This window comes from Erythrolamprus reginae, chromosome 3, assembly GCF_031021105.1.
Source record: "Erythrolamprus reginae isolate rEryReg1 chromosome 3, rEryReg1.hap1, whole genome shotgun sequence".
NCBI lineage: Eukaryota > Metazoa > Chordata > Lepidosauria > Squamata > Dipsadidae > Erythrolamprus > Erythrolamprus reginae.
In genome coordinates this window covers 130,321,415-130,347,223 of record NC_091952.1, presented here as the reverse complement: position 1 = coordinate 130,347,223, position 25,809 = coordinate 130,321,415, and the positions used below count along the sequence as shown (strand labels likewise).

Genomic DNA, 25,809 nt, shown 5'->3' with positions numbered 1-25,809 from the left:
ACCCTCTCTCTCTTCTTCCCCGCGACTGCCCCGATGGCGTGCGAGGGGGAAAAGGCGAGGGGAAGCCGGCAAGGAGTGGGGGGAGAGAGAGAAAGGGCGCATGCAGGCACCCTCTCTCTCTTCTTCCCCGCGACTGCCCCGATGGCGTGCGAGGGGGAAAAGGCGAGGGGAAGCCGGCAAGGTGTGGGGGGAGAGAGAGAAAGGGCGCATGCAGGCAGCCTCTCTCTCTTCTTCCCCGCGACTACCCCGATGGCGTGCGAGGGGAAAAAGGAGAGGGGAAGCCGGCAAGGTGGGGGGGGGGACTCGTGAAGCAGGAATCCACCCCCCGACCTCACCATCGCCTTTTCCCCCTCTCGCACGCCATCGGAGCAGTTGGCTGGCACCTTTGCTGGAGCCAGGGAAGGGAAGGCACCTGCAAGAAGGCAGAAGCTCCAGCTCTAAGAGCAAAGGCAAAGGGCTGGCATCTTTGCTAGAGCTGGGGAGGAGGCAACTGCCCCACTCTTGCCACAGCCGCTTCGGTTGGAGCGCCCTTTGCCGCCGCACTTTGCCCTTTCCCACACCCGCCCAAGCCAGCAATGTCTGACAGGCTCCCGCGGTGCGCCCTCTTGTGGTGATCCGGCGCCCTCTTGTGGTGACCCGAGTATAAGCCGAGGTCGGGTTTTTCAGCCCATTTTTGGGGCTGAAAAACTCGGCTTATACTCGAGTATATACGGTATATGCAGGTTCTCTTTTAAACATTTCTGAAATATAAAAAGTGAGGCATTGGTAGCAAAAATCATAAGAGGTGTCCAGAGATACTGAGGCACCTATGCATACAGTATTTCATAAGACTAGGAGTGGTATTACAGTCACTTCTAGAAATAATATCTGGATGTTTGCTTGTTTATGCTCTATTTATAAAGGATTTCCCCCTCTATATTTAGAAGAATGTTCCTCAAGTGAAGCCAGAAACAGAGCGTCCAACAAAAATTTTAATGGCGAAATGCAGACACAGAGAGGTAATCTTAGATTTTCTTTATGATAATGAACATTTTGTTAATGATGTGACAGACATCTCACTTAGGAACAAAAATCTTGGATTCAAATGTGGTCGTAGTTTGAGAATTATCTGTATAAAGATCAGTTTCAATTTCATTTTCTAATATTGAACATACTGAGTTGTGAGGACAAAGATGAATTGTGGGTAAAATCTGGAAAAATGTTACTTATCTTACACATGTTGCATATCCTTAAAAAGAGGTAATTTAGATCCATTTTCTTATTGTTATTGAAGGGAAGAGATACTAGATTAATGATAATAGAAGATACTGGATGTTTTTTTCTGATGGTATCTTCAGTCTGACATGTTCTTGCATTTTTTTAGATTAAAAAAAAATCTTTATTATTTTATAAGTGATTCAGGACCCTCTTAGACAAGCAAAAAACAGGCCTGTTTTTGGTGAAAAGGGGACCTGTGGGACATGGTTTCATTTATCCCTCCTGTCTTTGACAGAAAATACAGATAACATCAAAATGTCGGGTATCATTCTCAATCGGCCACCTATCAGGGCTTCAAGAGAAGGTAAATAAAACCTGTGGCAATTTAACAAAAAAAAGTTCTGTCATTTAAAGGGTACAATTATTTAGGTTCTCTTTCAATTTGATAAATGTTTCCAAAGATAATTCTTGAGTATTTTAAAATGTATATATCATATTGAATAAACTAAGATACACAGAATCATTGACTAAGATGGTGGGCATAGAAATTTAACAAATAAAAATAAATAAATATTGTAAAACAAGAAAAAATATGGCATAAATATGTTTAACCATGTTATTAAAAGTTTTTTATTCAAGTTTCCACCAACCTTATTTTATATTGCTCTATTTAAATAGTTTGAGAATTTGACTTTCATTTCACTCCAATACAAAATTTCCTAAAATGATGCCTTGAAGTATTTTAGATTTCAGGGTTTTTTCCTTCAACCAGCAGTTTCATAATCTTGACATAACTAATTTTCAACAAGTAATTTTTATCACCTTGCAAAGAATTATGAAGTTTTGATTCCTCTTGCAGCTTTTTGAGTACAGTCCAGCTCTATTTACATTTAGATTTTTTTCTTCATAGTCTGCCTTATTTTGCCTCATACTGTACAGGTAGTCCTTGACTTACAATATTTCATTTAGTGACCATTCAAAGTTACAACAGCATTGAAAAAGTGAATTATGACCATTTTCACACTTATGACCTTTGTAGCGCCCCCATGATCATGATCAAAATTCAGATGGCTGGTAACTGGTTTAATCTGTTGCTATGTCACAGGATCTTGTGATCACATTTTGCAACTTTTGACAAGCAAAATCAGTGAGGAAGCCAGATTCAGTTGACAACTGTTACTAACATTAACTGCAGTGATTCACTTAACAACCTACAGCAAAAAAAGGTGGTGAAATGGGGTAAAACCTACTTAACAAATGTCTCACTCAGCAACAGAAATTTAGGGCTCAATTGTAGTCAAAAGTCAAGGACTACCTGTACATCATTTTCTTTCTTATTAGAATTGTCAGTTACAAAATTTGTATTAGTTTATCAGAAAATAAAATATAAAGAAAATGAAAATAATGAGAAATTGGGGAGGAAAAAGTATAAGGGAAAAGGGAAAAAAGGCATTGATTTCTGACTTTAGCATAGTGGAATATGGTAACACTACAGCCTCATTTTTTTTACTTTTAGACAATAATGTCAGCAAACCTATCAATCAGCAAAACCAAAATAAAACCTTCACCTTTTTTATTACAAGCATAAGATCCAGAAGTGATATCTAAATATAAACATTGGATATGTTCTTTTCTTAGAACAGAGCTATCATTTTAACAATCTACTTGCCATTCCTTCCTTTAGAAAATATATATTTCTGTTTGTACTTATTAAACTTTATAAACTCTCATAATTATATTAACAAGATTTACTAACTCTCAAATTATTTAACCTTAAAGGAGAAAATCCATTTTGAAAAAACACACATTTTAAGACTAGAGGACCAGTGATGGTGATGCTGCCATGCACCCTGCCTCTGCGCATGATCCCCGATGCCATTGTGGATATGGGAATTTTACATATAACAAAGAAAATTGCATAATAAAAATAATAATAAAGAATAATAATAAAGAACGGAGACAGATTTATATTCCAAAGTTGCAGTTAAGTCCTTTACATTGTCAGATGTTAGCGAAATTGCCTCAGTCATTTGATAACCTTCTATACATAAATTGTACCTCTTGCTCTTATTTTATATTGTTTATAGTATTCATACCTTCAAACCTCATGCTTTCTTATTTTAGCATGCCTCCGGCAAACCTTTTCTTGTCATTTAAAACAAAGTCTCAAAACAACGCAGCCCAACTTTGCAACATTACAAGAAACTTTAAACAATATGCAGGACCTCATTCTTAAATCTCAAGAGAATGCTACCCAACAAAGAGAGGCTATAAAAGAGGATGCAACACAACAAAGGGAAGCTATAAAAGCAGACTTGGCAGAATTTAAAAAGGAGATGGCCCAATTGAAAGCTGATATGGGCGAGGTGAAAGACCAGATAAAGGTGATCCAACAAACACTACAAGAAAGTGATGATCGAGTGAAAAAGGTTGAAGAGAAATCTGACAAAAATGCAAAAAGAATTGATTATCTTGAAGGGAGAGCTGATGCAAGACACAGAAGACATGATGAATCAATTATTCAGCTGGAGATGCAACGTGCTTCGTATGGACTACGATTTCAGAACATGAAAGAGGAAAAAGATGAAGATTTAAAAATGACTATGGCGGAAACGATTGGAGGAATACTCCAGGAGGATCCTGCTGCGCTAGTGAAAGAAATTGATGAAGTTTACAGGACTTCGAATAGTTACATTCGTCGCCACAATCTCCCAAGAGAGATTCATATCAAATTCACCAGGAAAACTTTACGAGATGACATACTTCATTGGGCAAGAAATTCCAAACTCCAACATCAAGGAGTGGAAATAAAAATATTAAAACAAGTTCCAAGAAGTGTCAGAGAGAGCAGAAGAGATTACCAGTTTCTTACCAGAATTTTGATCAAAGAAAATATAACCTATCGTTGGTTAATCCCACAAGGTCTTTCTCTGACATGGCGTTCTACAAGATACAAGCTGGAAAATGTAGAACAAGCTAGGTATTTCTTTGAAAATAGTGGCATCAGCCACATGGACTTTTCAGATAAACAACAAGAGGCTCAACAACAACCAGCACAACAGCAACCAGGGGAGATACTAGCAATCCAACAAGAAGAACTTTTGGGGGCCACTGCTCAAGTAATAGAGCAGGACCAAGGTGCTATAAGAAGAGTTCAGCCTCAGCGAGAAACCAAAAAACCTACTAAATGACAACAACTAAAGATCTAAAGATCTTTTCGGTAAATGTTAATGGACTTAATGAACCAAGGAAAAGGAAACAAATCTTCTCTAAAATCAGAAATCAAAATGCTCAAATTGCAATATTACAAGAAGTACATATCAAAAAAGATAACCAAAAATTATTGTTGAATCCCAAAATTGGAAAAATGTATGCTGCATTAGCGGATCAAAAAAAAAGAGGTGTGGTGATGTATGTAGAGAACTCTATAAATTCCAAACAAATATATAAGGATAATGATGGTAGAATACTGATTGTACAAGTTGATATTGAACCTAGACCTATAGTGGTTGTTTCTATTTATGCTCCCAACGAAGACCAAATGACATTTTATAAAAATTTACATCAAATAATAATAGATTTAGCTATTGAGAATGTATTAATAATAGGTGATTTTAATGCTATTGTGAATAGGCAATTAGACCATTCAGGGGGAGGGAGTCACAATAAAAGGAAAAAAACAAAAAGAAATCTACTACCTAGTACTTTCCAAAAAATGAAAACAGAATTATTGTTAAATGATATATGGAGGGAAAGACACCCCCATAAAAGACAATTTACGTTTTATTCTAATCCTCACAAAATCTGGACAAGAATAGACATGGTATGGACACCAAAAATGCTTGCAGAACAAATAAGGGAAGTAGAGATAGATGTTAATACATGGGCTGACCACAACCCAATAGTGGTCTATATAAGAAGGAACAACAAACAGAATATTTGGCGGATGAATAGAAATATATTAAATGATAAGAAATATAAGGATTGGATCGAAAAGGAATTAAAAATATTTCTTGAAATTAATAAAACCCCAGACACCACTCCACAGAATATATGGGATACACTCAAAGCTTATATAAGAGGGTTAACAATATCTTATACAGCAAAATACAATAAGGAAAATAAATTAAAGTATGTACAATTAATAAATGAATTAAAACAATTGGAATTTGCATCGCAGCAACACACCAAGAACAGAGACTTTAAAACAGAAATAAATGTAATTAAACATAAAATTAGAATTATAGAACAAAATCAAATAACTGAAAAAATTAAAAGAGCAAAACAACATTATTTTGAACATGCAAATAAACCAGGCAGATGGTTAGCATATAAACTTAGAAAGCAGAGTCAATCCAAATTGATAAAAAAATTAGAAGACAAAGATGGTACAATAAAATATGATACAGAAGGAAAGGCAGATATTGTTTATAATTTTTATAAAGATCTTTATGCCAAAGACACTGTTAGTGAAGATGAGGTTTTTAATTACTTACAGGCTTCAAAATTACCACAAATAACAGAAGATCAACAGACTATGTTGGATGGACCAATAACAATGGAAGAACTCCTAACTATAATTAAAAAACAGAAAAACAATAAGGCCACTGGTCCAGATGCTATACCGGCAGAATGGTATAAGATAGACAATGAAATAGTAAGAAATTATATGTTAGAAACTTTTAACTTATGTAGACTTGAGGGTAAAATTCCGAAATCTTGGTCAGAATCGTTGACAACTTTAATACACAAATCCGGCACTGACCCAGTAAAAATTAAAAATTATAGACCCATATCTTTATTAAATGTAGATTATAAAATATTTATTGCCATTTATGCAGATAGACTTAAAAGAATTATAAATGGAATAATACATCAAGACCAAAATGGATTTCTACCAGGGCGACAAATTAAAAATAATCTTAGAACAGTAATAAACACATTAGAATACTATGAACAACACCCAGATAAGACAGCATCCTTAATGTTCCTAGATGCTCAAAAGGCCTTTGACAACGTTAACTGGACATTTATAAAAATGCAATTAAATAAAATGAGATTTGGCTCAAAATTTGTTAATTTAATAGATACTATATATTCAAAACAAACGACTAAGATAATATTAAATAATAATCAATTACAAGCACTTGATATAAATAAGGGAGTTCGTCAAGGATGTCCTATATCACCATTGTTATTTATTATGACACTTGAAACTTTATTAATTAAAATAAGAGCGGATTCCGAAATAAAAGGTTTAACTATAGGAGATGAAACTTACAAACTCCAAGCTTTTGCAGATGACTTAACGTTTATAATTGAAGAACCGATAACAACTGTTCCTTCTTTATTGCAAACTATTGAACAATACGGAAAGGTAGCAGGTTTAAAGATAAATAAAAGCAAAACTTCTTTCTTAACTAAAAATATGAATAAAATACAAGAAACTAAATTAGAAAATATTTCTGGAATAAAAACCGTAAAGAAAGTAAAATATTTAGGAATAAATTTAACAGCGAAAACAATAACATTAAAAAATGATAATTACATAAAATTATTATCAGAAATTAAAAAAGATTTAGAAACATGGAATAACCTGAAAATATCATTTTTAGGAAGAATTGCCACAATTAAGATGAATATTCTGCCCAAGGTTTTATTTCTCTTTCAGGTAATTCCAATAAACCCAGGGGGAACTTTTTTTAAAACTTTGACAAACTTAGTTAAAAAATTTATATGGCAAGGGAAAAAAGCAAGGATAAAAATAAACTGTTTGGAAGACATTAAAGAAAGAGGAGGATTTGGTCTTCCAAACTGGAAATTATATTACCAGGCCGCCGCCTTAACATGGATTAAAGATTGGATAACTTTAGAGAATAAAAGAATATTAAATTTAGAAGGACATGATCTTATGCTGGGTTGGCATGCATTTATATGGTATGACAAGGGAAAAAATCACTCATATTTTAAAAGACACACATTAAGGAAGTATTTACTAGAGGTTTGGAAGGACATAAGGAAAAACCACTTCTTAAATGTTCCAGAATGGATAGCCCCCCTAGAAGCAATAACACATCCAAAATCTATAAAAGACACGAAAATATTTTATAGATATAAAGAATTATTAAATGATCAGATGAAGCTAAAGCCTAGGAATAAACTACAAGAAGAAGGGATAATAATAGATTGGTGGCATTATGCCCAGATTCGATCCAGATATCAGAAGGATATAACTCTTTACACTTTTAATAAAAGTAAGAATTTGCTAAGTCATTTAATCATTAACAATTCAGTAAAAATGATAGGGAAAATATATAAATTTCTTATCGCTAATAAAAATATAGAGTTGATTCTAAAAGATACCATGATAAGATGGTGCAGAAATATAGGTAAGGAAATAGATATAGATACTTGGGAAAAAGTCTGGATTAATAATTGGAAAATGACCAAGTCAGTTTCATTAAAAGAAAACCAAATTAAAATGTTTTATAGATGGCACCTTCCACCAAACAGGATTGCAAAAATGTTTCCTAAAACATCCCCACTGTGTTGGAAATGCAAGAAAGATATAGGAACTTATTACCATCAATGGTGGACATGTGGTAAAGCTAAAATTTATTGGAAGATGATTGAGAAGATATTAAAAGAAGTATTAAAACATGACATAGATAACACCCCGGAATTTTACTTATTAGGAATTACTAATCAGACTTATAAGAAGGAAACTCTTTACTTAATCATACACATATTAACTGCGGCTAGAATAATATATGCGCAAAACTGGAAGGGGGAGGAAATCCCCAAGAAAGAAGAAGTTATAGCTAAAATATTAGATTGCGCTGAAATGGATATGATGACAAGACGATTAAACGATCAAGAAGACACAAAATTTTATGAAACATGGAACAACATATATAAATGGTTAGATAAGAAAAAATAAGAGATAGATTTGTTTTTATTTAGGTAATAACAATATTAGATGTATTTGATATAGTAGTTTACTCATAAGCGATATATTAAAAATTTTGTTTTATGTATGTTTAGTAATTGAGATTTGTTTAAATGTTTGATTAGATGAATATATTACACATAAACAACATATTAAGCATTTTTACTTATACCGTACTAATATTATATTTAAGATTTGAAATTTTTTTACTAGACTTTTTAACATTTAACAAATGTTTGATTATGTATTCTTTTTTCTATTTGAATGTATACTTTCAAAAGAAGCGGGGAAATACATCCCCATTTTATGTTTAATGTTTGTATGTCTGTATGTCTGTTTTATGAAAAATAATAAAAAAATTGAAAAAAAAATAAAATAAAACAAAGTCTCAAAAATGATGCAGAGCTTCAAAAAGGAATGACAGGCTGTGACTAAAAATAATCTCTTTTAACTAATACAAATAATAATCCTATAAATCGACTAAAAAATGAAAGGCACATCTTATTTTCTGTTTGAAAAATAAATTACAAAATTCCTGCTTTATCAACAATGAAATAATTGCAGCTCTGTACCTCAACTGAATGCCTCACCAGCTGCTCCAAAGCACAGCTTCTGAAGTTTCTTTCAGATGGCTACCATAAGGAGGATTTTGTGAGCTGATTCTAGGATTCTCTCTAACCCAGGAGAATCATATAGAAACATAGAAACATAGAAGACTGACGGCAGAAAAAGACCCCATGGTCCATCTAGTCTGCCCTTTTACTATTTCCTGTATTTTATCTTACAATGGATATATGTTTATCCCAGGCATGTTTAAATTCGGTTACTGTGGATTTACCAACCACGTCTGCTGGAAGTTTGTTCCAAGGATCTACTACTCTTTCAGTAAAATAATACTTTCTCATGTTGCCTTTGATCTTTCCCCCAACTAACTTCAGATTGTGTCCCCTTGTTCTTGTGTTCACTTTCCTGTTAAAAACACTTCCCTCCTGAACCCTATTTAACCCTTTAACATATTTAAATGTTTCGATCATGTCCCCCCTTTTCCTTCTGTCTTCCAGACTATACAGATTGAGTTCATTAAGTCTTTCCTGATACGTTTTATACTTAAGACCTTCCACCATTCTTGTAGCCCGTCTTTGGACCCGTTCAATTTTGTCAATATCTTTTTGTAGGTGAGGTCTCCAGAACTGAACACAGTACTCCAAATGTGGTCTCACCAGCGCTCTATATAAGGGGATCACAATCTCCCTCTTCCTGCTTGTTATACCTCTAGCTATGCAGCCAAGCATCCTACTTGCCTTTCCTACCGCCCGACCACACTGCTCACCCATTTTGAGACTGTCAGAAATCACTACCCCTAAATCCTTCTCTTCTGAAGTTTTTGCTAACACAGAACTGCCAATGCAATACTCAGATTTAGGATTCCTTTTCCCCAAGTGCATTATTTTACATTTGGAAACATTAAACTGCAGTTTCCATTGCTTTGACCATTTATCTAGTAACGCTAAATCATTTACCATATTACAGACCCCTCCAGGAATATCAACCCTATTGCACACTTTAGAGTCATCGGCAAATAGGCAAACCTTCCCTACCAAAGCTTCCCCTATGTCACTCACAAACATATTAAAAAGAATAGGACCCAGAACAGACCCTTGTGGCACACCGCTTGTAACCTGTCTCTGCTCAGAATACTCGCCATTAACAATAACTCTCTGATGTCTATGCTTCAGCCAGCTTGAAATCCACTGAACTATCCAGGGATTAAGTCCAATCTTCACTAATTTATCTATCAGCTCTTTATGTGGAACCGTATCAAAGGCTTTGCTGAAGTCCAGATAGGCAATATCCACGGCACCACCTTGATCCAACACCTTTGTGACATAGTCAAAGAACTCAATGAGATTAGTCTGACACGATTTGCCTTCAGTAAAGCCATGCTGATTTGGGTCCAATAAGTTATTGTTTTTTAGATGCTGATTTATCCTCTTTTTGAGTAGAGTCTCCATCATTTTAACTACAACTGATGTCAAGCTAACTGGCCTGTAGTTTCCAGCTTCTTCTCTACTGCCCTTCTTGTGGATAGGCACAACACTGGCCATTCTCCAATCCTCAGGAACATCTCCTGTTAACAGGGATTGGTTAAACAAATCAGTCAGGGGGGTAGCAATGACAGATCTGAGTTCTTTAAGAACTCTGGGATGGATGCCATCTGGACCCATTGCCTTATTTATCTTTAATCTTTCAAGTTCTTCTAAGACATCGGCTTCTAAGATCACTGGAGCTGAATCCGTACAGCTGGAAGCAATGCTATATCCCTCTATAGTATTATTTTGTAAGGTGTCTTTTGAGAAAACTGAACAGAAGTAGCTATTGAAATGGTCAGCGATCTCCTTATTCCCATCAATGCATGTATTATTCCCGGTACTAAGCTTTGTGATGCTGCAGTTTTTCTTCTTCCTATCACTAATATATCTGAAGAAGGTTTTATCCCCCTTCTTTACAGATTTTGCTATTTCTTCCTCTTTTGAGGCTTTAGCAGCATATATTATCTGTTTCGCCTCCTTCTGTCTCATTTTATACACCTCTCTATCAGCTATACTTCCAGACTCTTTATACCTCCTATAGGCAGCCTTTTTTTCATTGACTATAGCCCTTACATCATTGCTAAACCATAGCGGTTTCTTCTTCCTTTTACCTTTAGTTACTTGCTTTACATAAAGATCTTTTAAGATGGCCTTTTTTAATAAAGGTCCACTGGGTGCTCGCTCCTGCCATTTTATCCCTCTCCTTTAATTCATTATTTAAATATTCCCCCATTGCATTAAAATTTGTTTTTCTGAAATCCAATACTTTGGTTGCAGTATAGGATTGCTCACAATCAGTTTTTACATCAAACCACAAACATAGATGGTCGCTGCAACCTAAATTTTCTCCCACCTTGACCTCTGAAACCCGATTCCCATTTATAAAAACTAAATCTAGAATATTCTCCCCTCTAGTTGGTGTCTTAACTAGCTGTGCCATAGCTGCTCCTGTAAAGGCCTCTACTATATTCTTACTTTTGCATGTAAGGGCACTGGGGATATTCCAGTCAACATCAGGCATGTTGAAATCACCCATAACCACAATATCTCCCTTTACTGCCATTAGGGTAATCTCATCCACCATCTTGTTGTCATGTTCCTCAGATTGCCCTGGAGGCCTATAGATCACCCCAATTCTAATGACAGAACCGTCTTTATTTTGCATGCAAATCCAGAGGGTCTCCAGATCTTTACATGTATTTTGAATTAGTATTGTTTTTAGACTTTCTTTAACATAAATGGCTACTCCACCTCCCCTTCTCTCTATTCTATCCTTCCTATACAGTGTATATCCTGGTATGGATATTTCCCATTCATTGGAATCCTTAAACCATGTCTCAGTTATGGCAACCAGATCCAAATTATCTCTAGATATTATGGCCATTAACTCACAGAGCTTGTTGCTCAAGCTTCGAGCATTCGTGCACATTACCCGAAGAACATTATTTTCATTATTAGTTTGCCCCTTATCATCAACAACTACATCTATTTTATTTTCAGCTCCCTTTTCATAAGCTTCCAGAAACTGATGTATCCTCATTGGTCGGGGACAGAAATCCTCCACATCTGGTACATCTCTGTCCCCTTTACCTAGTTTAAATGCCTGTCCAAAAAAGCTCTGAATTCCTCACCAAGCACCTGGGTACCTCTGTATGATGGATGCAAACCATCCCTCTTAAACAACTCCCTATTAGACCATCTACTGACATCATGACTTACATAACCAAAACCTTCAGCTTTACACCACTGCCTTAACCACACATTAAACTCTCTGATACAACTTGTTTTACCCTCCTGGCCACAAACCGGTAACACCTCTGAGAAAGTCACTGAATCAGTTATTTTACCCAGCTCCACACTTAGACTTTGAAAATCTCTTTTTACTACATTAACATTTCTCTGGGACAGATCGTTTGTGCCAAGATGCACCACCACATCAACTTTATTACCTTTACTCACAGCCCTGACAATGTTTGTAATCCGCCTCCTGTCCCTGTGGGCAGTGGCTCCTGGAAGACACCTCATCACCTTCACCACATCCTTCCTCTGTCCCAAATCAACACCTCTGACAATCGAGTCACCCACAAGAACATGTGTCCTCTCTTTATTTCTACTAACTGGACTTGGTTTGGTGACACTATGTTCCTCATTTACAACAACTTCTCCTTTGAACATCCCCTCATTCTCCGCCTGAGGGGCCTTGCTAATATCTACAACATCCTTACTATTTAAATCCGCAAGAACATTATAGGAGTTGGATACAGAGAGACCAAAATTGTTATGTTTTTGTTCAACTGCACGTAATCTTCCTGAACCAACAGTTGTCCAAACAGCCCTCCTCCTCGGGGGGCGCTGTGGAAGTGGAGGCTGCACACATGGCTGCATTACAGCACGTGGCTGGGACAATCTTTCCACTTCTGCCTGCAAGCTACAAACTAAGGACTGCAATCTAGAGATCTCGCCATCTAACCTAGATGTCCTAATGCAAAGAGGGCAGGACCCCAAGTTCCACAAGGTACTACGAAACACAACAGCCAAACAAGTGTTACACTGCACCAAGCCAATCATCTTAAGAATGTATTGAAATACAGGTACTTAGCAAGAAAATGAACCCCTATTGCTACCAAACTTTGCTGATTTTGGTTTATAGTTATATAATTTGCGCGCCTGGTGGCGCGCGGGCCACTATTTTCCTCTCCTCTTCCTCTGTGTTCTGAAAGTGCAGTTTAAAATGGCTTTTCTGACCCTTTTATACTTCCCAATCTAGTCCCCTCCTCCCTGAATTCAATAACACAATCAGTCAATGAAATTTCCCCTTACAGCCAGCTATATCCCCTCCTCCTTGAATTCAGTAACACTATCAGCCAATGAAATTTCCCCTTACAGCCAGCTATATACCCTCCTCCTTGAATTCAAGAATACAAACTGTAAACAGCACTATTTTCCTCTCCTCTTCCTCTGTGTTCTGAAAGTGCAGTTTAAAATGGCTTTTCTGACCCTTTTATACTTCCCAATCTAGTCCCCTCCTCCTTGAATTCAATAACACTATCAGCCAATGAAATTTCCCCTTACAGCCAGCTATATACCCTCCTCCTTGAATTCAAGAATACAAACTGTAAACAGCACTATTTTCCTCTCCTCTTCCTCTGTGTTCTAAACAAAAGGGATGCTGTTCCTTCTGTTAAGTAAGTTGAACAAATAACTATCCAGAGAAAAACCTCTCTGGGGCTATCAACCATTGACCATGTACGCAGGGAATTCCTGATTAGGATTGTCATAAAGATTAGCCGAGAAACTCAGCATGAATAAATCCAATTGAATTATTTTCATTTGAATTCAGAAGACTAGCTATGTTAATCTATACAAAAAACAAAAATAATGTATTGTCCTTAAAAATGAAAGTAACATTCATTACCTAATTATTTTTTGGTCTTTATTAGTGCCCAATTCAGCAGATACATAACAATTTCCTAATACAGGTAGGTCTCATTGAGGTTAATGAGTTCCATGAAGTGGTGAATGTTATTCAAATTCACACTGTTCATAGTAGTATTTCTATGGAAAATAGGGTCATTGGTTTCAAATTGAGAAAAATTAAAAATGAATTTTTTTTAAACATAATACAAATCTAATAAATAAATAATAATTTTATATGAATATTAACAAAATGCTAAAATAATATATAAATAATATACTTAAAATTTAAAATTCTGGTTAACAAAATCACAGAATAGTTATAGAAAACAAAGAAAAAAAATCTACTGTAGATTCAGGTATTCCAACATATTTTATTTTAATCTTTCTATGACCATATTCATGTCGTGCATATGCACATTTTTTTGCTCTAACGTAATAGTGGACCTCTTTGTTTTAAACTTGTATTATTTCCTCTGACAGGAATTTTCTTTTCTCCCATTTTGCACAAATAAAGATTAGCTGCATCTAAAACTGTCGCTATGCATTTGCTTGGTTTAATTGTACAAACACTAGACTCTCATTTAATGTTTAGCACATTAAATGTCACTTAGTATCAATTTACAATTCTCACTAAATCGAATATTGCGGGTTTTTTGAACTTGCACTAACTGTGACTTATTATATAGGAAATTCTCCTTCCCTGCCCCGAACTCCTGAGCTCAAGAGATCTTTGATAGGTAAGCAAAGTGGAGGTTCTAGGAGTTGGTGGGATGGGAAGAAGGCCTAAGGCCTGTGAGAACCCAATGGGAAGAGGAGCGTGCCCAAAAGCTGTGGGGATCCTGCATGGAAGGGGAAGTGAAGCACAGAAGAGTCTCAGGGTTGGGAAGGCCTGGAGCAGAGGCTCCCAACCCTGAGACTTGCCCTGCTGAATGACCTGCTCAGTCATTTAATGACCGCACTGTTGCTAAAAGAGCAGGGAGTGGAGGTTGTTAAGCATGTTCCATTATGGTCATCGGTCAAGACTGCTTTTGTAGCCCTTGTAATATTACAACAGATGTTAAAATAATGCATCTCCCCATATCTCTTTTAATCAATGTGTATTTTATAGAACTGAAATTGGGTGACTTTGCAGTCACTTATTGAACTGATAACAAAAGTAGGTAATTTGCCCTAGATGCATATTGCTGGTGGCCTCTATGAGACAGACAGAGGAATCTATGATTTTATTTGTGCATGCCTAGATTATGTCAATAATCTCTTGGCAACTGTTCCCAATTCCTCTCTCTGTTCCTTGATCTTAGTGCTGTTTTGGACCTTCCATCTCCACCCTCCCACCACTCCCTTTTTAAGACAGAAGCAGCTTAAACTATTGGTGCTTGTGTTTAAAATCATCTAGTCACAAACTTATTTTTCTTACAATCCTGTTCACTCTTTTTTCCTTTGAGTAGAGCTTTCTGTTTGTTGTTCAAAAAATACAATCTTCATGTTGTGTTCATAAATCAGAACTTACTTTCTCTTAAAGCTTGAATAAATCGTTAAAAAGAGTTTAAATACCTGAATATTCGACTAATAAAGATAGTGTAGGGCATGGCTAGACATCCTACTGTCATTAATCTTGGCAATTCCTAGATTAAGATTTGCTTTTTTATTATAGATATTTTTCATATCTTAATAAAGCTGTTTTAAGTATACATGGTTGCTGTGTTTTGTCTTATTTTTTGCTGGTTTAATTAACTAGCAAATTAGTTTTGGATGGAATTTTGTAATTGGTGAATAAATATTTTTAATAAATATCTGTTCTTGAATTTAGACATACTGTAGTAAAGAAGATGTGATACCTCTTAGATTATATCTTTTAAAATGATCATTTGTTCTCCTTTTGAGGTTCTTTTTCAGATTCAGTGCAGAATTTGGAAGAATTAAAGCACAGAAAACAAGGTATTTATTAATGTTGGGCTCTGTCATATGTATGTTATTTGGTTTAATATTTAATATTTATATTAATTATGTGTTTATTTTTATGATCTGCCACTATAAATGATAGCATATATATAGTTCTGATTGAGAATACTATGTCTGTCATTAGGTTAGAAATACAGTGGTACCTTGTCTTACGAATGCCTCTTCATGCGAACTTTTCAGGATACGAACCCGGTGTTTAAGACTTGTTTACCTCTTCTTAAGAACCATCTTCACCTTACGAACCCGAGCCCGGGCTCTCTTACTGCGCATGCACTCTCTTACTGCCGCAGGGATTCCCCTGCCTTGTGACTGCCACCTGCCGGGATTTCCCATTTGTTTGCCGCCCCCGCCGGGATTCCCCGCCTCCGGACTGAAATGCCTGGGATTTTCCCTTTGCTTTCCAGCAGCTGGGTGAGATGCCTCCTCCTCCTCCTCTCCTCCGGAGCCTGCGGGAGAGAAAGAGGCGAAAGAAATAGTCCCATTTTCAAGAGGGGAGAAAGAGAGAAATGAGACCCATTTTCCAAAGAGAAAGAGAGGCAAATGGGTAGGAGAGGGGAAAGAAGAGTCCCGTTTTCAAGAGGGGAGAAAGAGAGAAAGGAGTCCCATTTTCCAAAGAGAGAAAGAATGGCCTCTTGAAAACGGGACTCTTCTTTCCCCTCTCATACCCATTTGCCTCTCTTTCTCTTTGGAAAATGGGACTCATTTCTCTCTTTCTCCCCTCTTGAAAATGGGACTATTTCTTTCCCCTCTTTCTCTCCCGCAGGCTCCAGAGGAGGAGGAGAGGAGGAGGAGGAGGCATCTCGCCCAGCTGCTGGAAAGCAAAGGGAAAATCCCAGGCATTTCAGTCCGGAGGTGGGGAATCCCGGCGGGGGCGGCAAGCAAATGAGAAATCCCGGCGGTGGCAGTCACAAGGCAGGGGAATCCCCGAGGCAGTAAGAGAGTGCACGCGCAGTAAGAGAGCCCGGGCTCTTTCCTTCCTCTCTCCTACCCAGTTTTCTCTCTTTGGAAAACAGGACTCATTTCTCTCTTTCTCCCCTCTTGAAAATGGGTCTCTCTCTGTCCTCCTTCCTCTCTATTTGCCTTTCTTTCTCTCTCAGAAAGCCTAGGTAGCCAAGTGTGGCTCCATCTCTCCAGTTCTTTGTATTCCCTCCCGCTGCTGCCTTTTGCTGGTCCATGCTGAGAAACTGGAGTTTACCTCACAAGCCTCGCTTGGTTGCCTTTCAGTCCTTCCCTCCCCACCTCCACCTCGGCTGTTAAATTTTTCACGGTGCACTGGTGGGGAAGGGAGAACTGTGGTTTTGTCTCTCTCTCTCTCTCTCTCTCACACACACACACCCTCTCTCTTTCCCTTCCTCTCTTTCTCCCCATTTCTTTTTTCCCCCTCTCACCCTCTCTCTTGCCCTCCTTCTCCTCTGTGTGTGTATGACGGACGGAGAACCCCGTGTTCGCCTGTCCCTCAGCTGCTCTCTCTTCCTCGGGCAAATCCACCGGCCGCGTCCAGGGGGCAGCGGAACCCAGCAGCCCTATCTTGGGGCTTTTGAGGAGAGGCGCTGCGCCAGCCCAGAGAAAAAGGTGGCTGCGGCGCCTCTCAGGACAAATTTGGCGGCGGGGCAGGAGGAGAGGGGAAGGGCTGGCTCAGCTCATTTGCAAAGGAGAGGCAGTCAGCCTCTCTCTCCCTCCCTCCCTCTCTCTTTCTCGGGTGGAAAACCACCATTGACAAGCTGCCAGGCAGCTTCCCGCGTGTGTCAATCCACCAACGAGACTCCCTCCAGGCAGCCTGCGTTGTCTTCTCCTTCCCCCTCCACCTGCCCCAGAATAAGGATCTGAATGCGGCCGGGAAGAAGGCAATAGGGGTGAGTTTTGGGATTGCACACATTATTCACTTTTTCATTGATTCCTAGGGGAAACATTGTTTCATCTTACAAACCTTTCTTCTTACGAACCTCGTCACGGAATGAATTAAGTTTGTAAGACAAGGTACCACTGTATTATTACTGTACTTTTCTAAATGTCTTTTTAAATGACATGTATTGAAAGGTACCCTTTGCTTTTTTTAATTGGTTGAACCCAACATTGTACTAATAGTAAGGTTTTGCTTTAGTCTGGTTTTGCTTTCAATATTCGGGAATTGCATTCTCCCTATCCTTGAAAGAAGAGTTAATGTAAAAAAGATAAGAAAGGCAAAAATGTCATATTTCATTATAGGGTAAAATGTCATTTCTTTAAAAATTTCTTTGCTTAGTGTTTTTTCCATGAGAAAATTGAAAAATTAGAAGAAAATGAGAATAGGTTGACTGGTTTTTAAATGATAATAAAGAGCAGGCCTTCTATTGATTCTTCTGTGTTACTTATTTTTGGAATTGAATAACAAGCTATAACTTTATTTTCTAAATTTAAAAAAATGTAAATGCCATTTTGTATTAACTTAAATGTTCCATCATAAAATGGTAAATTCAAAACTTGAAAAATGCCTATCTGCAGATCCAGTCCTAAAATATTTTCATTCATTTCTAGAGGTTATAGTATTATTTTCTAAGAATTATAGTTGTTCATTTTGGAAGAGTATCTTTGAAATGCAAAGATATCCTGTGTGTTATATGCATTAAAGTAGCTGTTCAATCCTGGCAGTTTAATGAATTGTTCTCTTGGTTTTCTGCATGTTTTGAAGTAATTCTTCAAAAGTAAATCTCTAGCATTGCACTGGTATGGTTTCAAAGATGGGCATAAGGAATGTGTAGTAGAGATTTTAAAAATCAAACAAAAGTCTGTTTCCCCCCTCCCAAATTATTTTAAGTGTGAAGATTTTTTTTTTGTTCTAAAGGAAATTCACAGATTTGTTAAATGCTTAAATTAAATTAGACTAGATGACCTACAAGGTCCCTTCCAACAGCAACAATAACAATAATAATAAACAAACTATTGTTTTTTAGATAGCTGCTTTGAGTCCTTCGGGATTGGGCGGTAGAGAAGTCAAATAAATAAATAAACAAACAAACAAATACATAATTCCCATGATTCATCAGATTATCTAATCTCAGTTATATCAGTTTTGTCTGAATCGTAGCAAGTTATGGTGTTACCCTCAATAATCTAAAAAGATGTATAACTTCTTTGGTTGTCTTTTAACTGTATGGCATATATAGCTTGGGAAGTCTACAATGCTTTTTACCACAAAGTAGTTCTGGCAGCCTAATAAGATTGCTAGTTTGTTTTGTTCACACATGTGCTTCATCCATGGTACACCACAGAGTTTTGCAACAGCTGGCTAGCAGCGTTTGTGAGATTCCTTTGTTAAACTACTCTATTAGAGCTAAGATATATAACATTTCAAACAAGCCTCTTTTTAATTAAACTGATGGGATTTTAGAATAGTTGGATTATGTTTTTAAAACTTTTTCATATGTTTCAAAATGTGGCCCCTATTTCAACTCCTTAAATAAACACAAAAATATTTGAGAGGGAGCCCACGATTGAGAAGGTGGAAGATACCTGTGCATGTAAAGCCACATTTTAACAGGATTACTTCCTATTATGCTTGGATAAATATAGAATAGTCCTAAAGAGCTTCAGCTTCTGCAAAGCAGGATCGTTTATACTATCTTTTCCCCTCTGCCTGGACAAATAAAGCCCAAATCCCATTTATCTATTTATTTATCTATTAACTATCATTTTCCTCCCCAGTTTGCTTTGAAAAGTTGATAACCACCTTGTCAGAGTAGCAGCAAGTTCTTTCAATAATCCTTTATCTCACAAGCTGGAACCTTGTCACAACCAAATCATGCTGACTGTTGGATTATTTATATAAAGCAGAGAGGAAAATATGGGATAAGATCTGAAAGGGATCTAGCATAAGGTGATCAGACATCCCGCTTTCCGGGGGACAGTCACGCTTTTAAATTATTTGTTCCGCGTCCCACTGGGTTTCCAAAATGTCATCAGCCGAGTCATGTCCCGGCCTCGGCTGTGCATTGCAGGCATCTGGGGTGTTTCGGAGGATCTTCTCCGGGTGACCCCCGGGGCTTCTGAGCCAGACTGGACCGGGCAGGCTGGACCGGGGAGGCTTGGAAGGGATGCCGCTGCCCGGGCAGAAGCCGCAGCTGCTCGAGCACCGCAGGGACTCCTTGGGGGCATTTTAAGGGCGGGAGAACTTTTCCCGCCTTCTTTACCTTCAGGAGCCCAGCCACCACCGCCGCCACCTTGTCTCTCTTGTTATGCCCAGAGGACTTCTTCCTCCCGCCACCCTGCGGGGATAAGAGACCGCAACAGAGGGGGGAGGGGGGAAACGGGTGCTGAACAAAGGAGCTTTGGCACCCTGCGGCAGCAGGTGAACTTTGCAGCTCTCGGGTGGCAGGAAGAGCGGGGCTGGTCAGCTCTGGCGGCGGCACCAAGCAGGGGTTTATGTAGAAGCGGGAGGGCGCCAGCAGCAGCGGCACTGGGCAGTAGCTGTGGAGCGCCGGCGGGGCGGTCAGCTGTAAGCGGGAGCTCCAGGGCAGAGGCACCGATGGCAGCGGCTGGACGTGTTGCTGGACGCCATACATGCTGACAGGCCAGTGCTAGCCCCTCACCCATGCCGAGCACAGCGCCAGCATGTATGGCGTCCAGCCGCGCCCCCCCCGGTGCCTCCGCCCTGGAGCTCCTGCTCGCAGCTGACTGCCCAGTGCCGCTGCTCTCGGCACCCTCCCACTCCTACTTCAACCCCTGTATGTGGTGTACGAGAAAGAGAGAGAGAGAAAGGGAGAGAGAGAAAGGGAGATAGAGAGAGAGCAGGAGAAAGAAAGAGAGAGAAAGTTATTATTTTTTTGCGATTTTTTTTTTTGGTGAAATTTTTCTAGCACCCCCCCCCACCCCCCACCCCCCAATGGTGTCCTTTTTTCCCAATCTTAAAATCTGGTCACTTTAATCTAGCACAGTCTTACAGAAGTCCAGAAATCCTCATGTCATGTACAGTCAAAGCTGGATAGTTTCTTTCCTTTAAGAATTAAAACACAAGATTTTACAAATTATGTTAAAATGAACTCAAATGGCTTCAAATTAAAATTATTTTTAAATTTGATTTTACTATTGCTTGTTTCCAATGAAAACCTTTTATATTATAAAGTTGCAAAAGTAGTTATTGAAAGTGATGTATTTATCTCTTGCTCCACCCAAATTTTGAAATAGCAAAGGCTGACATAATATTAAGGGATCACAAAATCACAAAGCGTGAGAAGCTCAGTGCTCCACAGAAGGAGGATCTACAGACTGCTTTAAAAAGTAAGACTCATTTTTAATCCTTTAGAACTCTGTATGGTGGTAACCGATATAATCTACATGCACTCATGTCTGAAATATCTGAGGAATCTGGAACTCTCTATACTGAGACAAATTCAGTATATGCTCGGTTATGCAGAATGACTTTCTTTTTCTATTTTAAAGACTAGGAATACAATCTAATAAGTAGATTTCAGTTGCCAGAGAGAAGCAACTAGTGATCAGATGAAGTACATATGGGACAGCAAGCGCATAGAAGAATGCAATTTACAGTTAGCCCTTATTTGGATACCGGATGTAATTCTGGGTAGATATCACTTATAAAGCCATTTCATTTTACTATAGATAATAATGGAGGGACTGCACGATTCCTGTAAGTGCCCATCTGCTTTGTGTGCACTGACAGCATTAACCTCTTTCAGGCCCCATTGCAAAATAGTGTCACTAAGAGGAAACCAGGGACAACTTTTTCTGTTACTCCATTTATGCTGTGCGATAACATTTCCCCCCCCTCCGAGATCCATGTTTTCGATCATGCCCATTTTCAATTGTTCTTTAAAATCTCAGCTTTTTCCTAGGCTTTGGTTAAGAGTGATTGGTAGGCCCTTTTGAACTGAAGAGATTATTTTGTTCTCTTGGGTAGTTGTTTTATTATTGTTGTTTTTATGGAGTTATTTTAATTTTGTGAAGCCACTTTGTTAATAGGGTTGGGCAATCTGGAAATTTAATAAATAGTACAACTGTATTTTCAGATATTAATATTGTACATTGATTGTGGAGGGTATAGGTTTAGGTCACTTCATGACAGAGGTTCTTTGGTCAATATATTAGCAACAACCTATATATAGTGATAAATGGACTGCATTCTAAATCAGTTTCGTTATTTGTGTAATGTGTGTTAAAATCTTCAGAAAAAACTATACACTTTATTTTGACTGAAATGTTTAGTTGACACTTTCCTAATGAGTTAGAGTTCTTTGCAGTCTGTTTTCTGGAACACTTGTGTTCTTAAGTTCTTAGGATAAATGTTTAGAAAGACTCAAATAGATAAAGATATATACTTATTATAATAAAATATGAATGCATTACTGAAGTTTTTTTTTCTTCCTTTCTTACATATGTGTACTAGTTTCTAAACCTGAAAGAAGATCCTCACTTACAGCAATTGTGATATTTGTTGCAACTTGTATTGCTGCTGGTGGATGGTATATATTTTGGCATTCACCAATTCATGTTTCTGAAATGGATTATAAAGTTCTACAAGCATTTAAAAAACAAATGAAAGAGCTCAGGAACACTTATCCAAGTCAAGACGCAATAGTTTGGAACAGAATCCAAGGTACATTTGAGAAACGTCTAAATTCTTCTCACCCTCATTTGGAACCAGCTATTTTATTACTCACCGCTTCAAAAGAAGCTGAAGATGTGTTGAAGTGTTTAAGCAACCAGATTGCTGATGCTTTCTCATCTTCTCAAGGTGCACTTACGATTAAAATTGATGGGGCCAGCACAAGAGCTCAAGATAGTGATGTTGTCAAACTTAATGTCGATGAAAAGCTGAGCTCTGGTTTCGAGAATGGTAACAAAGCAGCGGTAGTCCATCGGTTTGACTCATTGCCCGCAGGTTCCACCCTGATTTTTTACAAGTACTGTGACCATGAAAATGCAGCATTTAAAGATGTGGCTTTACTATTAACCATTCTTCTGGATGGGGAGTCCTTGAATAAGAGCTTTTCCTTATTGCAAGTTGAGGAGAGAGTGAAAGATTTCCTCTGGGCTAAATTTACTAACTCAGACACACCGGAGTCTTATAACTACATGGATACAGACAAGTTGAGTGGCTTGTGGAGTCGCATAGCCCATGTAGTCTTACCTATATGGCCGGAAAACTTCATCCCTCAGGAGAAATGTTTGCAGATGAAATGACTGAAGAAAAGGGAGCAAGAAGAAAATACGTTGCAATACAAAATGTATTGTATAAGTCTGTTTATATAAGGAGAAAATTGCAATTTATTAATCAGAATTACTGAAGTTATAGGTGATTCAATATCAGAATAAAATTTCTCCTTTATAGAGAAGCTGGTAATCTATAAAAAAGTTAGACCTTTAACAATTCTAGTGATTTATTGGAAATCAAGATTCTATCTTAAGGGGGGAAATCTTTTTGCTCAGGCCCACTCAACTTTGTGTAATGAATTTTTTAAAGCATCAAAATCCTTTTGGAAAATACTGTGATTGTGGATAACAAGGTAAGGAATTATAATACTAGATTCTATCTTTCTGCTTAAAGTTTAATAGACTGCAAAGTTGAAATTGAGACCAGGTTTTCCTATAGCCTAAGAATAATGTTGTCTTATTCCATTTTCACAAACTGCACTGTAAAAAATCTTGTACCTGTAGATTCTGTAAGTTTATGCTTTTGCTACAAAATTATGTAAGATATAAGCCTGTGTTAAATCAATGATAGACTCTTTTTCTCATTTGAAAATGGCATGTAGCTATGTAATACAGTATGCATGTTTTCAAATAATTATAATTACATCAATCCAAAAACACAGGGCTCTTCAGTTTATTCAGTTAGACTATCACTGACAACCAAAGGCTTCCTTCAGATGAGAAATTTTGAAATTTTTTATTTGATTTTTTTTATTTGGTCAATGACCAGCAACATTAAATAATAAAATGAGTTATATAAAACAACAATAGGAAATACAACCAGGATCAATAAAGAGGACTAAGTGCATTATATATTAGCAATTATAAAATAAATCAAATATGATATACTCAATAAACACCTTATTACAATAATACCCCATTTATTTATCTAACACTGGTAAAAGTGAGGGGTCCATGGTGCTCTCTGAGCTTGCTTGTTTTCTTGCAGATGTTTCATTACCTTAACAAGGTAATATCATCAAAGCTGGAACAAGAGCACCAAGGACCCCCCTCATTTCATCCCTGAGCTACAAATATTCTCCTTTATTAGCACTGATAAAAGTAATACAGGTAGTCTTCAACTTACAACAGTTCATTTACTGACCGTTCAAAGTTACAATGACACTGAAAAAAATGACATTATTTTTCACACTTACGACAATTGCAGCAATCCTGGTCACCTGGTCAAATTTTAGATACTTGGCAACTGACTCATATTTATGACAGTTGCAGTGTCCTATGGTCACGTGATCATACTTTGTGACCTTCTCACAAGCAAATGTCAACAGGGAAGTCAGATTCATTTAACAACCGTGCTACTAATTTAACCACTGCAGTGCTTCACTTAACATATGTGGAAAGAAAAGGCATAAAATAGGGCAAAACTCACTTTGCAAATGTGTCACTTAGCAACATAAATTTTGGGCTCTGTTATCATAAGTTAAGGACCACGTGTATAATAAAACTATACATTAAAATATATGTTCTATAAAAATTATTAACAAAAATAATTAAGCAAAGTGTTAATAAGAATAAGGATATTTTTTTTGGAATTTTTACCAGTTAGAATAGAATTCTTTATTGTCCAATTGTGATTGGATACACAATGAATTTGTCTAGATGCATATGCTCTCAGTATACATAAAAGATACATTTGTCAAGAATGAGGTACAACACAACGATTGTCATAAGGATCAAATAAACAATGAGGAAACAATCAACATTAATAAAAATCTTAGGGATACAAGCAACATGTTACAGTCATACAGTCAATAGGTGGGGGGAAATGGGTGATAGGAATGATGAGAAAAAACTAGTAGTAATAGTGCAGACTTAGTAAATAGTTTGACAGAGTTGAAGGAATTATTTGTTTTGCAGAGTGATGGCATTCAAGAAAAAAACTCTTCTTGTGTCTAATTGTTTTGGTGTGCAGTTCTCTGTAGCGACGTTTTGAGGGTAGAAGTTGAAACAGTTTATGTCCAGGATGTAAGAGGTCAGCAAATATTTACACAGCCTTCTTTTTGACCCGTACAGCATACAGGTCCTCTATGAAAGGCAGGTTGGCAGCAATTCCTTTTTCTGCAGTTTTTTCTTATTATCATTGCAGAAGCACAAAAAATTGCCACTGCACGAATGGTCCATGGATTCAAATAATGAAGTGGTTGCAAAGAAATTATTTGATTTCTCTAGAAATCTAAGAAGAATGTACATTGATGTCCCTGTAAAATGTGTAGATGTGATATTTCTTCAACTTCCTCATTGTCACATATACATATTTGTTCAACTATTGGGATTTTATGCAAAGCAGAGATGAAAACATGGAATAGGGTCTATCAGAGATCTAGCATAGTCTTACAGCAGCCCAGCAATCCTCATAGCATGTACAGTGATCCCTCGAGTTTCGCGATCTCGATCTTTGCGAAACGCTATATCGCAATTTAAAAAAAAATATTAATTAAAAAAAAACCACTTCCACGTTTGGCTTTGGGAGTCAGCTGGGAAGCGGCGCGACTGTTTTAAAAGGTCGCAGCCGGCCTGGGGGGCTTCCCAGCCCCCTCCTGAACCCCCAACCCGGGTTCGGGGGGGTGCTGGGAAGCCCCCCAGGCCGGCTGCGACCCTTTAAAACAGCCGTGCTGCTTCCCAGCTGAGTCCTGAAGCCAAACGCCAAAGGCGAACTTCCGCGTTTGGCTTCAGGACTCAGCTGGGAAGCGGCGCGGCTGTTTTAAAAGGTCGCAGCCGGCCTGGGGGGCTTCCCAGCCCCCTCCTGAACCCCCAACCCGGGTTCGGGGGGGTGCTGGGAAGCCCCCCAGGCCGGCTGCGACCCTTTAAAACAGCCGTGCTGCTTCCCAGCTGAGTCCTGAAGCCAAACACCAAAGGCGAACTTCCGCGTTTGGCTTCAGGACTCAGCTGGGAAGTGGCGCGGCTGTTTTAAAAGGTCGCAGCCGGCCTGGGGGGCTTCCCAGCACCCCCCCGAACCCGGGTGGCCGGGCGAGCAGCGAGCGAACGGCG

At 38.0% G+C, this 25,809-nt stretch overlaps 1 protein-coding gene across 13 annotated transcripts in view; it reads left to right on the top strand.

The window, feature by feature from the left end:
- The window catches only part of LOC139164474 (torsin-1A-interacting protein 1-like), a 34,694-nt gene extending 11,276 nt beyond the window's left edge, over window positions 1-23,418 (top strand). For 4 of the 13 annotated variants that reach the window (XM_070746630.1, XM_070746631.1, XM_070746634.1 and 1 more), the window contains exons 3-8: window positions 924-998; window positions 1,493-1,561; window positions 14,340-14,390; window positions 15,538-15,591; window positions 20,776-20,868; window positions 21,995-23,418. In XM_070746630.1, the coding sequence (XP_070602731.1) occupies window positions 924-998; window positions 1,493-1,561; window positions 14,340-14,390; window positions 15,538-15,591; window positions 20,776-20,868; window positions 21,995-22,791 (1,139 nt within the window). In that variant the 3' untranslated portion in view covers window positions 22,792-23,418. Of the gene's footprint in view, window positions 1-902; window positions 999-1,492; window positions 1,562-14,339; window positions 14,391-15,537; window positions 15,592-20,775; window positions 20,869-21,994 lie in introns of all 13 variants that reach the window. The other 9 variants (XM_070746636.1, XM_070746638.1, XM_070746637.1 and 6 more) reach the window with 7 other exon arrangements.
- The last annotated feature ends 2,391 nt before the right edge of the window (window positions 23,419-25,809 follow it).